Source organism: Cyphomyrmex costatus, unplaced genomic scaffold, assembly GCF_001594065.2.
Source record: "Cyphomyrmex costatus isolate MS0001 unplaced genomic scaffold, Ccosl1.0 scaffold142, whole genome shotgun sequence".
Classification (NCBI taxonomy): Eukaryota; Metazoa; Arthropoda; class Insecta; order Hymenoptera; family Formicidae; genus Cyphomyrmex; species Cyphomyrmex costatus.
This window is the reverse complement of record NW_017275413.1, coordinates 827,867-843,222: the sequence shown is the minus strand read 5'-3', so window position 1 is coordinate 843,222 and position 15,356 is coordinate 827,867. Positions and strand designations below refer to the sequence as shown.

Below are 15,356 nucleotides of genomic sequence, written 5' to 3'. Positions count from 1 at the left end.
TTTTTAAAAAAATTTTCTACTGTATGTGTTGTCTAATTGTTCAAATATTTAAGAATGCACATTCCGTAAATATTTACGTTTAAAAGATCGTACGAGAAACTTTCGATGCAAATTTTTCGCTGATTCGAATATTGCACTTACTCATATAATAAATATAGTAAGAGATATGTACTAAAAAATGTATTTAAAATTAAACGAAATTTGTGTGTACTCTGCTTGACTTTTCTCTTGTGAAATGAGATAAATATACTTTCGTTAAATTTATCACGATAGCAAGTACTGTTCTTCCTCTATGATGATGAATGATTAATTCTGTTTTCCAAGACGTGTAGAGAAGTTAAGGTATTACCTCCAATAATGCATACATTTAGACGAAACGTTTGCACTTATACTAAACGTGTAAAACGTTAATTTTACGCAAGTAACATATTAAAAAATACAGAATATGGAAAAAATAATGACCTTTAAATTAGCATTAACTCTGCATTATGAAGTTTCTTAATTAACTTAATTATTCGCTTCGAGTGTTTCTGACAATCTCAATTCCCATCTTTTTTAATGTTTTACAATTGAGAAGCAGATTTTCAAAATGCATTTTATATTAAAATTTATATGAGTAACTTCCAGAAAACGAGAAAAAAAGATTCACAAGAAAACTACGAATTACAGAAAACTACTTTCACAGAAAACAGTATGTCAATCAATAGAATGTGAAATGTTAAATAAAATTGCTAGACAATTGTCAAAAATGTTAAACAATGCATATTATTTGTCTTTAATTAAAGGACATAATGCATTTGGAATGTCTGAATTTTTTCAGTATATAAATTGACGATGAAAAAATGCTTTTTGAATATTCTGGCGTAGCTTATAAAAGTGGGTATCCACCAAACAAGCATTTTCTTACAAACATTTGCAAATGTTTGTGAATATTTTGTATGTAGTGTTTTCTCTTTTAATTGTATGTGTGTTTAAAGGCTTCGTCGAATTTATTCAGTTTGAAAATGCTTGCAAACGTTTGCAAACGTTTTGCGGAGTTGGTGGATACCCACTTTAATATGAATCTTTTAACATTGAAAACTATATGCCACCGTATCTCTAACTCAAAAAATAAACACATTTGGACAAAACACGTTTTGAAAGTTTTCAATTGTTATTCTTTCAATTTCTATTCTTTAGATAAAGATAAATTTAATTGTAACACCTAATAATGCATTAATAATGTGCGTAAATTGTATTTGTACATATTTAGCGAATTTATAAAGCTGAGATTACTTGGACATCTTCCACGCGAATGAGTAATGAAGGGTTAAAAGAAATTGAGTGTATCAAAAAGATGCATAATATAACATTCACTTTTATACACTTATGAAAACATTATAACAAAAGCTCTTTATTCGCGACATTTATACATTCGCAATAGTAAGAACCATTATCTGCTGGTTTTATAAGAAATATCTTAAACGAAACGTAGAAGCAGGAAATATATCGTGTATTATTATACCGTTATAGAATCACTGTCGTTTTAAATAATGTCCATCGTCGTAGAGAATCTCGTATAACCAGAGCGTATAGCAAAAGAAATACGGTATCTCGCGCGTTTCCCTGCAGCTTTACCCATTACAGAGTAATCTCGCGGAAAAGTGAAGCGAAAGATCGCCTCTCGTTACTCGCGCGCACTGAGAACGGATTTATTCGTTGTTACTGCCGTACTGTTGCAGAGAGAAAGAAAGGAAAGAAGGCACTTCGGCGTCCACTTGTCAGATATCGTCGTCTTTCGAACGTCTCGTAACGGATGACACAAAGACGAATGACGAGTGCCTTTGTGCACCGGAAATCGACACTCGAGGGATGAACGCAAACGTGTGCGAACCTATCGTTTCGTACGCGATGCTGCTTTGAAGCATTTCGCGTCTCCTCCGAAGACGGGATGAAAAGGAGGGTGGGTGTGCATGAGAACGTCAAACCTTTCCTTTAATCCTAACTCCTTCCTTCTCCTCCGGAATGAATGAGATTCGAGGGGGAAAAAGGACTGATGATGCTCGGCGAGAAATGGAGGAGGAAAAAGGGCAAAGACGTGCGATGAAGTGGAGAGGAGAGGAGAGAGCACGCGATTTTGATCGGAGAAAAAAGTCGGAGCACTCGATCGTGAAGCCTCGCGAGAGGGGTGGCACAATCGGAAGCTCTCCATGTCGCCTCGAGTCGAGAAGAGAGAGAGCAAGAGATTCTCTCTTTCTCATCACGGCTCGCGTTTTCCATCGAGAGCGAGTTTTCTTCGCTTCTCCATCGTGGGGCTACAATCGAACGCCGTACTTTATCTTTTGCCACTTTACAGAGCGGAGAATTTGACAAACGGTCTTTTACCTGTCTGCGTTCCCGATGCACGCAGCGAGTGCTACATCCGATACGCGATACCACATTTCTCGCTTCTGGGAAAAATATTTGCACATTTGTCGCGTAAACGGGATCGGTTTGTGCCGTTCGTGCACAATGGAGTCATACTGGAAAGGTAGTCAAAATAAACGGAAGAGATGATAAAAAAAAAAGTTGCACGATTGACTTTCCCCGCGATGCATCTCGAAATTTTAAAGCAGAATTTTAATAAAAAGTAATCAGAATTTTAATAAAAAAGATCCGGGGCGAAAAACTTTCGAGAGAAAATCTTTTCCAAGAGAAACGGGACGGAGAGATAGAGGTTAAAGGCAATCTGCATTCCGGATGGTACAGAATGAAAGACACTTTCCTCACCGTGTCCGCTCTTTTCTTCTCCTCCGAGACCGCGGATGTAGCCCGGCAAATGCTCGGCGGAATGAAAATTTATTGGCAATATCGCGACATGGTCGGGCAAGGGCCGCGCCGCGCCGCGCCTGGCCGTAGTTCTTCTATGAAAAATACATTCGTGCAATACGTTTCAAGTCGGTCTACCTCCCCTGCGGGGCGGTCGATTGTCTCGCGGGACCGAAACGCGTGTATCGCGCAGCGCGGCGATTCCACTCTCGTGAAATACTACCACGTTATTAAGACCGCGCTCTCGAGTCCCGCCCCGCATCCGCGAGGAATGCATTATGCGAATTTATATGCGCGCATATATGTACGAGTGGCGCGCCGTAAATTTGTCGTGAGATTTATGCGACACCGATACATCCCGACGCTCGATATATCGCGCGAATAACGCTACACGCGGGCCGATCGATTCGAAAGCGCCCGGACAAATCGCACACGGATAAGATCCTCTCTCCGGAACTCTTGAAATTTATTGAATTCCCATGGACACGCGCAACTTTTAAGTACTTTTACGACACGCCGTACTGTGCTTCCGAACTCCTCTGTCTTTTAACGACTCGGCGATCTAGATCCCATCGGCCAACTTTCCAACTGAATCTTTTACACGGACACTCAAATTTCAGTTTACCGTTGAACGTTGTGCGTTACAATCTTAATAAAATATTACAAATAGTTTAGTAAGAACGTATTCATAAAAACAAAGTATAATCTTTATTTAAGAAATAAAGATTGTATTGTATAATTGATAAATAATCATCGACTTTAATTTTTTCCTTATAGGAGAATTCGCAATTCTCTCATTCTCCTCTAAGTCAAAATCATCGAAAATATGTAATGGGATTTTTCTTAAACGATGTGCGCGTTTTATGATTACGTGTATAGTATACGGCACTAAACGTATATTGGACTATCACTGGATGTGAAAAATGAGAGGTTATTGCGCTACTCTAATACTCGTATACTGCAATAGTATCGTTCGCGTTTACCTCACATTATTCGCAATTCCCTCATTTTCCCCTATTTTGAGAAATAATATATTGAGCTTTTTGCCAAACATTGGACAATTTCTCATGCAGCCTATACGTGACTCTCATTACGAAAATTTTTCACAAAATTCTCGCAGCATCGTCAAATTTTCGATTTCGAATTAGACCATCGAATGACATTCTTCCTTAGATTATAAATGCTGAAGACGAGAGAAAATCCTTGAACATTCCTGATCCAAAGTCCGAACATGTTCTGTCTGATCGGGATTTTGTCAGTAACTGCATAGAGAGAGAATCCTGGGGATAAACGCTGTTGGATGTCGTTTCTAGGTCGACGTATCCGAAAAGCCAACGAAATTGAACCGTTCCCCCCTTTCGTGCCCCTCTCGCCGCCTCTTTGCAGCACCAACTGCTTTGCCTTTTCGATGAAAAATTATTCGTCAACGAGGTAGAGTGCGAGAGACAGAAGAGGGGCACGGGCAAAGTGTTGGAAAATGAGAGCGGGAAAGCAAGGCGGGCTATTTGGAGATTGTGTCAGTCTATACGCTGTCAGTGAACACTTGAACCCATTGCGTTGCAACGACTCCGCTGAAAATCGATTATACGACGAACTTGGCGAACGTTACAAGCGAACGCGATAGAATATTATATGTACGATCGACGAGTACTTACAACAATAGAAATCGCGTTACAATATAAACGACATTAGAGGTGACACTTTAAATCTTTCGAATCTGCATTTATACATTTGTATTATGATTCACATAAACAATAATATATAATTTTCATTTGTATTATGATTCACATAAACAATAATTTCATTTAGCAAAACAAAGAGTTGTTAACGAAATGCAACATAAATAAGGTAAATGTCCTGGTGACCGGACATGTACCTATATGTCCGCACATTTTCACAAAACTCTATTTGTTTATATTATTATTAAATGCTTTTTTAAATATAGTATTATAATTTAATAGTAGTAAAGCGTATAATTTAATTATACCTTTAAATACAATTAAATGATAATATTGTAATAAAAAAAAACCTTTTGAGATTAATAATAATACATTTTATGTGACAGGACATAGATGCATATTCGGTCACTGGAACGTTTACCTCATTCGCTTTTCCTGATTAAAGTTTGACATATAAACACACACAACAAAACAAAGAATTACATGTAAGAATAAGTTTAAAAATGATAAATAATAATATAACTCATAATACAACTTACAATATGATTACATGTGTTCAAAAACAAATCAATTACAAAACGGCGAAAATTCTACTAGTGTTTGAAGAAGTAAAGTTTGAATACAGAACTCTCTCTCTCTCTCTCTCTCTCTCTCTCTCTTGGTATTATAATAATTTTATTTTATCTTGTGTGTGTGTGTGTGTGTGTGTGTGTGTGTGTGTGTGTGTGTGTGTTGTGTGTGTGGATTAATACATTTTTTCGATTTTTTCTAACTTTTCTCGGATTCTCTTGACTACTTTTTCCCAGACTTTTTCTGGTTTTTCCTGTTTTCCCTGACTGTTAATAATCATGAGAATGAGAAAATTTCTTTTAATTATAGTTCTATATTTTAAAGCATGTATATATTGTAAGAAATGACCTGTTTAAGAGCTAGCTAGTTTCTTTCCGTTATTTTCCCCCATTAGCTCTGGTAACTTAAACAGGTCATTTCTTACAATATATTGCTCATTTACTTTAACATTGACGTAATATATCCAAAAAACAAAAATTCTAGAAAATAAATTTGAATATTATAATTTTGAATCTCATATTAAAATTTTGGAATATTAACTTTAAATTGCAATTTTGGCGTAATCATTGGTTGCAAAGGAATAAAAGTACATTCTTTTAAAATACAATATTTTTTCTTTTATATTTTCATTTTTTTCTTTAATTGATTCAAAAATGACATTTATTAAGTTATATTTTTATAGCAAGTATATATATATATATAATACAATATATGTATATTTTTAATTTTATTTGTAATTACCCACATATACAATAAGTGCTTTCTAAAAACTTATCTCATCCTGCACATCCAAGCTAAGATCGTGAAATTCTAAAAAGCACAGTAATGTTTATGGTTATTAAGTTGAAAGCATTTTCGTTCGCAGGTGGTTTGCGCAAACAGGAGCAGAGCCAATGTTGGTACTCTCTGGACCTAGAACGAGACTTCTTGGTTCTGTGTTGGCCATCGAAGCGGTAACGTTAGAAGACAGCGGCGTATATCGCTGTTCCGCCTCTAATCCTGGTGGTGAAGCAAGTGCTGAGATCAGGTAATGGAAGTTAAAAATTTAAATAAATTGTTTTTAAAATATATATCAACTTTATTGCATGACCTAAAGTCCTATTTATTATTTATTTTTGTGCGTTTTAATTATGGCATTTTACTTTAATCGTTACATTACGGATCACTTCGTAATGCTATCATCAATTTAATTTTTAGTAGATAATATTGATGTTCTTGTTACAAAATTAAAGATTAAATTTATTGAAGAAATATGTTTTCACAATTTGCTTATAAGTTGTATCATTGTTAAATTGTTTATATTAATTTTTTACGTAACATTTGTGTTACTTGTTAATCATCCTTGTGTAATTTAAAAATTTGGGCAGACTATTTGAGATGTAAAGTGTGTTAAACTTAACAAATTTTTTAATTGTAGGTTAATTGTGACGGCGCCTCTTCACGTGGAAGTGACGCCTCCGTTGCTCAGTGTTCATTTAGGAGGCAACGCCGAGTTCAAATGCGAGGTCGGCACGCATCCGCAGGCTGGACCGCACTTTATCACATGGTACAAGGACGGTCGACAACTTCCAGGGACAGGAAGGCAATCGGAATTACTGAAGCTCAACGGAATTGGAAGGGAAGACCGCGGCATGTATCAGTGCATTGTGAGAAGGTCGGAAGGCGATACAGCTCAAGCATCAGCGGAACTTCAACTGGGCGGTATGTAAATACTTTCTCCGGTATCCGTCTTCTTGTTAGAAATCACAGATGTACTCGAGAAAGTTCCACAAGTTCGAATTTTAAAATAAATATGATGTATTAGTGATAAAACGTCGAAAATAATAAGAAAATTTCTTATAGGGTACAAATGTTAAATTCAATGCAATGCTAAATTATATCCAATTTAAGTTATTTTTAATTATTTCTGTAGATGCTCCTAATAAATATATTATCAATTTAATTAAAACAATAGAGTTAAACAATTTCATTTAAGTAAATATTAAATTTGATTCTTTAATATGTATTAAGTGCGTTCTATTTTAATATGGACGATGTTTATTTTGAAACTAATCACAGAAATGGATTAATTTATATTTCGATACACTTATGGAAATTAAAAATAACACAATTATATTTAATTTAAAAGATATATATTAAAATATTTATTAAACTTTTAAATGATTCAGTTATTATTGCTGCTTTAATGCGTAACAGTGTATCCGACAGAATTTCCAAGTTAACATTTAAAATTGAACAACATCTTTCGATATTATTCTGTAATATTTTGTCATGTAAATATATGTATATACCATAGGAATATTGTATAGAGAAATAAACATATTATAACAAAAATTAACATATTCTAACAAAAATTAAAATATAACAAGTTTTTTTATTTGAAACGCATAACGGAAACAGGCAAACGTATATTATTACCTTTATTAATAAAAAAAATTATAGCATAGCAAAGTAGAAGAATTAACCTCGGGTGCTATAAACCTACGCTACACTACAGAAGTAGCACCGAAGGGTTAAGTGGTTTACCTAATTTGGAAGCATCACGGGAGAGTATTATGCTCGTCTTGGCGAGAAACAACTTTACGTAGATATATAAGGATAGTTTAATTTTAACCCCGTTGATAGGGGAGAGCAACCCTCCACTCGAGCACGAAGGAGAGACATTTCGTCGATTAAATACATTTGATATTAAAGGCTCAGTGTATAGCGATCGTTCGCTTCACGGTTCACGCGGAAAGTACATAACAATGTTCCGATCGTGAGTACAGGTATCATCCCCAGAGATAACCCATATAATAACGGAGACGTTTAGTACGGTGGCTCGTTCGCCTTGTGCCAGGATATTGACCTGCATCTCTCTCTCTCTCTCTCGCTCTCCCTCTCATTCTCGTGTCATCCTCGAAAGGCGCTGTCAAAGGTGTCCCAGTGAGAGAGAAGACACTGCGCACCGATCGACAGCCCGCGTTATACTACCTATCAAGTTACACAGAACTCGATTACTCGGCAAAGAGGCGGCCGCTGCCGCGTGCTGGGCCACCGGCCGAAGGGGTAGGCATCACTTTGAAGTGGAGAGGAATCTTCTTTTACAACGCTTTTACCTCGTTTTCCAGCTGTGCACTCCCATCCTCGCATCGTTCTTGGAGCACGCGGTCGTCGTAAAGCGCGTCCGTCTCTTACGCGATATCGATCTTAATAATAGGCTCATCGTTGAATTTGAAGTCGATTTTTCTCTTCTGTACTTTTCTCCTGTTCTACAATTAGAATTTTACAACTCTAATTACACAAATATTTAATGTAGGATATCAAGAGGTTTCCTTTTTACAAATTAAACTTCGTCAGCGACCTAATTAGCCCCCATTGGATTGTGCTGTAGCGGATATTTAATTCCGAACTTTGCTTTCGAATATTCGACGATGAAAATTTTTTAAAGTGTTGTGGCGAGAGCGAGGGATATTTTTGTAAAGTATTCGCGAACTATAAAAAAATCATTCGAGAACCTGTCATTAATACATAGTTAACGCGCCGCACCGTGACTGGACACACCCCGTATATATCTAGACCAGTCGTTCTGGGAGTGTTAGTGGCAGGGCAGGGCGACCAGCAGGGTGGAGAGGCCTTTGAAACAACAATGAAGTTAGTGTCTCTCGCTCGTCAGCGTCAGTAATGCACGGAATTTACGTCAAAGAGAATTCGAGCGAGCGAACGCCGACGGCAAGGACATCCTGGCTTGCGCGAGCGAGTGGAGCAAAGCTATCTCCGATGCAATTTTGCTGTGCGCGAGGATGAGAAAAGCAGCATGGCATTGCGGCCCAGTCGGAACTTGAGCGGCTGTGAAAAAAAAGAGTCATTTCCCAGGCCGAAAAGAGCGCAAATTGTACGAGGTGTGCATTTTGCGAATTCAAATACCTCTCGTTCGTAAAATCCGTTCTAGCACGCGTATACGATTGGCCGACTGGTTACCGGTATTCTTGCGATTAGTGGACGTTTTATTGATTCAATCATCTTGCGATTGACGACCGGGGAAGGAAGTGATTTGCGCAGAATGTCGCTGCTATTATAAAATCAATGTCGACGTTGATTATTAATGATTTAATATCCGGAAATCTCTCCTTCTTCTCTCTCTCTCTCTTTCTGCGAGTGTCAAATGGGAAATTAATTTTTATCAAATTTTTCTCTCTCTCTCTTTCTCCTTCTGTTTCTTTTCTATCTTGTACTATAGTAGTAATGCATATGAAATTCGCGATATGAATATCGTGTATCGCTGCTATACATAAAATCCCGCTCGCTACAATTTCAAGCGTTTGGACAAATGCACGAATTCTATGGTACGCAGTAGAATAGAAGCGACGGCAGAAAAGTCATTTCCTCGAGCGAACAGAACTGCCAAATTACTCAAAATGAATTCCTCGTGTTTCAAGCGAAGCCGTCTGTGTGTGTTCGGAACGCGCGTTTTTACCGATTCGACTAACGTCCGAGTGCTTTAATTTGCCGTTTTTATATTGCTTCGTTGAAAATGGCTGCGACGATGTCACGAATGCTAGAGAAAGATGAAAGTATAAATCCAATTATTATACTCTATTGCAGTAAAATTCTGATCGCGTTATAAAAAAAAGGATCTCGGATTCTATATATATCCGAATATAATATATAATTATATATGTAAATATGAATGTGTCGATATTTCTATTAACTTTCATCGTTATTTCGTCTAAGAATTCGCACACTTTGACAGACGTTGCAACGATAATGGATATTAATTATTCGCGAGGCACAATCAACGTAAAAGCGATAAAAGACCATCTTGTTGAACAGCGAACATCTTCCTTCAAGATACTGTAATACCGACGTCACCGTCTCTTAAAATTCCATCTCATCGACCGGAAGTGAAAGAGTCGCGACGACGTCGCGACTATGATTACGGTACGCCGCGATGATCACCGAGAGGAATCGAGATGGGATTCATCAATTGTGCATGGATTCGCGAGCATAATGAGGATTCCGGCATTCATTTGAACGAGACGAGACTCTTCCTCCTTTTTCGTTTCTTGAGAGGGCTGTGAAATCATATCCTATTCCTCGTGACGCGACAGCGAAGCTTTTTTTAATGATGGCAGAATCGATGCTTTTAATTACGGGCGCAGTCGGAAACATCGACACGGTCAATCCCGAGCTTGTGTTATCTCGTGAAAATCCATACGGAATTCTTCTTCTCCCGCTCTTCCTCTCACGAGCTTCGCGTGATAGGTTCTGTTTTTTCCGTGTTGCTCCGGAGCAACATCGACGAAGAAAAGAGAAATATCTGCGCGGCGCTTCCATGACGGCGAGCCCATTGTCTTTCGTATTCCATCGCGTTGGGCGTGGCGGCTTTCAGGATCAGGATATCGTGTGCCCTCGCTCGCCTTTTTCTTTCCAGCGGCTCGCTCGCTAACCCTTCGTTTAACCCCCGCTGCACTCGCGGTTTATTGCAGCGAGTCGCAGTGTTTGCGTGAATTATACTAGTAATCCACATATTCGTAGAATAAATACGGCGGAATAAATACAGATGTACGAGGATAAAATTTTCCAACCTGAATTTTTTTTTTACATGTCCAGCTTGAATAATTCTGCTGGTCTGTATAGGTCTATTTGATGAAGTGTAATTTATTCTCTTACTAATATTTTATTTAAAGACTTCCTCTGATATTTGATGATTTTGTCTATTAATGTAAGTAATCTTTTCCTGTGAAATTTTTTTTATTTTTTATGACTTTTTAATCTTATTGATATAAACAATATAATCGTACAATAAATTTGAACACACCAAAACAAGAATAAACAGGGATAAAACAAAATATCTTTGCAACAATTTTCAAGAGCGAGGAATTGGTTTAGCCACGATATCGAATTTGCATTAATTCCACATCACGGAAATATGATTCTCCCCTTTTCCCTTTATATTTTAAACGATCGCTCCCAGGTATTTTCGTGTTCTAGCAACTTTGATTAACGGTAACGGTTAGTGGCATAAATTTGTTTCCCTTCGCGTAATTAAGCTCGCCTTACACATTAACGTTCCAGACGCGCCGCCTGTGCTCCTGTACTCATTCATCGAGCAGACTCTCCAGCCAGGACCCGCCGTGTCCTTAAAATGTTCCGCCGCAGGAAATCCTACACCTCAAGTATCGTGGGCGTTGGACGGTTTTCCCTTACCGACTAATGGAAGGTAAGCTTGTCCCAATTCTTTGAAATAGCTTACATTTTTGCTATTATTCCATGTTCGAGAGATGATATCTTTTAATTTACTGGTGTGACTAATAACCCCATAAAAATTAGAAAGTGGAAAGAAAGAAAGAAAGAAAAATATCAGTGTTATTTGTACGTGATTATGGCATTAAATTTTATATACGAGATATATACATATATACCTATATATCTTTCGGCGATAAATGTCAAATATATTATATTTTTTGTTTTCTTTAATTATTAGAATTATATATATGATAACGTTACTATACTTCATTTATTTATTTCAGCTTATATGATGCATATAATGCGTTATTTATTAATGTTGTCAATAGAATTCGGAAAAAAAATAAGAATTAAAATTACAACGTTCCTAAAATAAAAAGGTGAACGGACCGTAAATTGCACGAGTTGTCTTAAACGTCATTTATACCACTATCGTAATTGAACTATAATTTCTGACGGTGTCGTTCACGATCGCGTATATATATGCGTGCAGGCAATTCCGCGTGCAATATCCCAGACGGAAACGAGAATATTTATCGCGCGGATGGCGTATACCGCCTCGGAAAGAGTGACATGCGCAAGCTCCACGGCATCTAGTTTAATGACAGATCGGCGTAAAGGATCCACCATCTCGCGGACCTCGTCGTATCCCATTTTATCACCGGCTTTCTACCCCCATCGTTCGAATTCCCCTTGACTCGCTACCGCGGACGCAGTTTCCGGCGGCTTTCATTCTCGTCCCGATCGAGATGGAACGTGACAAATTCTAAACGATAACGCGCAACGATAACGCCGGGGATTCGCGTGCACTCACCGAGATTCACGAGATTGCGCCGATTTGAGAGCTGTCCAGTCCGCGTCAGACCGATAACAGATAGAAATGCGAAGCGCTTCTCGTGAAAGGTCCACGTATCATTTTGCCATCTTCAGTTTTATCGTGCTTTTATTACACGGCTTCGCGATGCTGTTGCAGCAGAGAAACATGATTACTCCGTAATCGTTATTTTACGTTAAAAAAGTGAAAGAGATGGAAAAAATTTGTTGGCGGCTCTTCTTTAAATCGAACGTGTTGTAATAAAGGAACATTGTTAATTTTAACTCAATGTTGACTGTTCAGTCTTTACTAATTATTTATATTGTGGCTAGTATTATTATTTTTTACATTACGGAAATTTTGTGTTAAATGTTGATCTGAAGCGGAACATACACATATCTACTAACGTTATTCCAGCATTTGTCGCATATTTTTGATGACATTCTTCTAACTAGGACTTTCCTGTGATCTTTCTCTAGATATTACATTGTCAGGATGTTAATGACATACGTCCGTTTTCACAATATATGATTACCTAAAAATTAAAGGTCATAAATGAATTTTATTGATAATTTCTTGATAACCTTTAATCTTTGAGTATCCATATATTGTGAAAATGAGTTTTAATATTAAATGCCAATTGTAAGCTGAGGATAACTCCAATAAGAAGAATCGAAACGTACTTTCATCAAGTCATTTAGATTTTCAGTCCTATAATCAATTGTACTTAATTTCATTCGCATATTAATTACCATGCTGTACGCATATTATTTGTCGTTTTATCCTCTTAATGTTTTATCGTGAATTTATATCCAGTTTGCTATAAAGGTATTGTTTTTTTAAGTGAATATCGCGCGGAATATTCAATTATCCTTTACAAATTCGTTGAAAACAACCAATTAATTCGTAAATTTCATTTTAAATCAAAATTTGTTGATTTTTACGCAAGATTCGTCATTGGTCAATACGTGACGGTGCATGGCGACGTTATATCCCACGTCAATATAAGCCACGTAATGGTGGAGGATGGAGGTGAATATTCCTGCACAGCCGAAAATCGCGCGGGAAAGGTGACACATGCTGCACGACTGAATGTTTACGGTGCGTACCTTCCGTTAATTACCATCGTGTATAATGTGAGACAAATTGTAATTAATTTCACGCAGTGTAGCCGCACCAAAACTGACCATAGAGATATGTGGCTCACCTCGCTTTTTGATATCGAGTAGTCGCATCAATAATTAATGACTTATCACTAATTTATGACCATAAATCATCATCATTGTATAAACTGTGATTAAATCACACTTTTCTCAAAATTACATTAATTAAAATGCGAAAATATTACAAATTTTACTTTTCGGGGCTGACATAGATCTATTCGACTCAGTTAATTATTATATAAATCTCTTTGTAAAAAATGCCAAAGAATTCAATTTATTTATGTTACATCTGCAAATTTAAACTATTCTTATTAAAATATATACTTATACTAGTACTAATTCTTTTTTCTACAAATTATGTTTTGTATACAAAAGTATATTGATTTCTTGAAATTAATTAGTGCCTTTTAAATAGGTTTAATCGCGTGACAATGTTTCTAGCTTATTATTCGATTCTATCATAGTTTTTCATGTTAGCTAGAGACTTGAAAGGTCAAGAAAAATATACGTAATCGTGAAATATCGTGTCCAGGACTTCCGTACATACGCCTGATTCCGAAAGTGACCGCCGTTGCCGGTGAGACGCTCCGTTTGAAGTGTCCGGTAGCCGGATATCCGATCGAGGAAATCAAATGGGAGAGAGCCAATCGCGAATTACCGGACGATCTGCGTCAGAAAGTACTCACAGACGGCACTTTGTTGATCAGCAGTGTGCAGAAGAAGGGTGACGCTGGAGTGTACACCTGCTGGGCGAGGAACAAGCAAGGTCACAGCGCCAGAAGATCCGGAGACGTCGCAGTGATCGGTAAGGCCTCATTTCCGATTTCCTATGGCAATGAATTGTCGCAGGTGGACCATTTCAAAATCGAAGACGGCGATCTGTGTGACGAGTGCTGCGACAGGACGAAAAGATGATCCATGATGCTGGAAAGATGAAAAATGAAGAGCAAATCAAGATCATGCAGATCCCTGTCGTCAGGGGTGGTAGATAAGTTTTAGGATTACGTGGAAGGAAGTCCGAGACACACGCCATGTTACCGATTGCCGTCTATGTATCGTAACGTGCGCTCACGAGCTGTCTCGTTGTTATTATTCCAGTTCCCCCCAAAATTAGCCCGTTCACGGCAGATCGCGACCTGCATCTCGGCGAACGCACCACCCTGACGTGTTCGGTTACCAGAGGCGATCTGCCGCTGTCCATCACGTGGCTCAAGGATGGACGTTCCATGGGGCCGTCGGAACGTGTCACTGTCACCAATATGGACCAGTACAATAGCATACTGATGATTGAAAGTTTATCTCCAGATCACAACGGCAACTACTCGTGCGTGGCCCGTAACGTGGCCGCAGAGGTATCGCACACGCAGCGGCTTGTGGTTCATGGTAATCCTCCTCTAGGCCCCCTACAATTTGCCCGACGACCGCCTGACCGCCCGAGTTTTGCGTGTGCGCGTGTGTGCCCGTTGTGTGCGTGCGTGCGATTTGTGTCGGCCGGGCTCGAAAATGGAAGCTGCACATGGAAGTTGCTATCGTCGTTATCGTCACCGGCTCTATTGTTGCGTTCTGGTCCACGAGGATGCGGGGTTGATCAGCAAAATGCGCTGTGAATGCTTCATTCGAACACAAAGATCAAAGTTCGAGCTCTATCGACGATGCGCTTCCAAGCAAATCCACGACGGGACCTCGTCGACTTCTCTCGTCACCAAGGAACGTAGAGACTTGGTGACTTGTAACTAAAGATTGCTCACGCTTAGCGTGACTCTTCCTTATGCACGATACCCGCCTCTACCTCTCCCACACGTCCTCTTAAGGAAGTTGCGCTTCGACTTCTCGAGAGCGACACCGCACGTTTCCTTCTTTTTTTTTTTGGTCCACACGTTTACAATTATATCTGTTTAACTATTCCTTTTCACGTTTTATCATGTCTTTGAATTTTAGCGGTGCTTATCACAGCGTTTCAGATAGAACGAAGAATTTTATATATATAATACAAAAATTATTTTATTCCTTTAAAAATATTAAGACGCAATTAAGTACATTTTGAAGGAAACGACGCGGTAGCTTCGGAAAGATGAAGATTCGCTCTTACGTTAATTGGAAAGGATCGGATGCTGC

The 15,356-nt window shown here is 38.2% G+C and overlaps 1 protein-coding gene across 1 annotated transcript in view; it reads left to right on the top strand.

Moving 5' to 3' along the window:
* Window positions 1-15,356, top strand: part of Dscam2 (Down syndrome cell adhesion molecule 2) — a 105,794-nt gene that overhangs the window by 77,558 nt on the left and 12,880 nt on the right. The window contains exons 6-10 of the mRNA XM_018551638.1: window positions 5,902-6,063; window positions 6,454-6,737; window positions 11,094-11,238; window positions 13,028-13,179; window positions 13,774-14,046. Coding sequence (XP_018407140.1) covers window positions 5,902-6,063; window positions 6,454-6,737; window positions 11,094-11,238; window positions 13,028-13,179; window positions 13,774-14,046 — 1,016 coding nt within the window. The remainder of the gene's footprint in view (window positions 1-5,901; window positions 6,064-6,453; window positions 6,738-11,093; window positions 11,239-13,027; window positions 13,180-13,773; window positions 14,047-15,356) is intronic.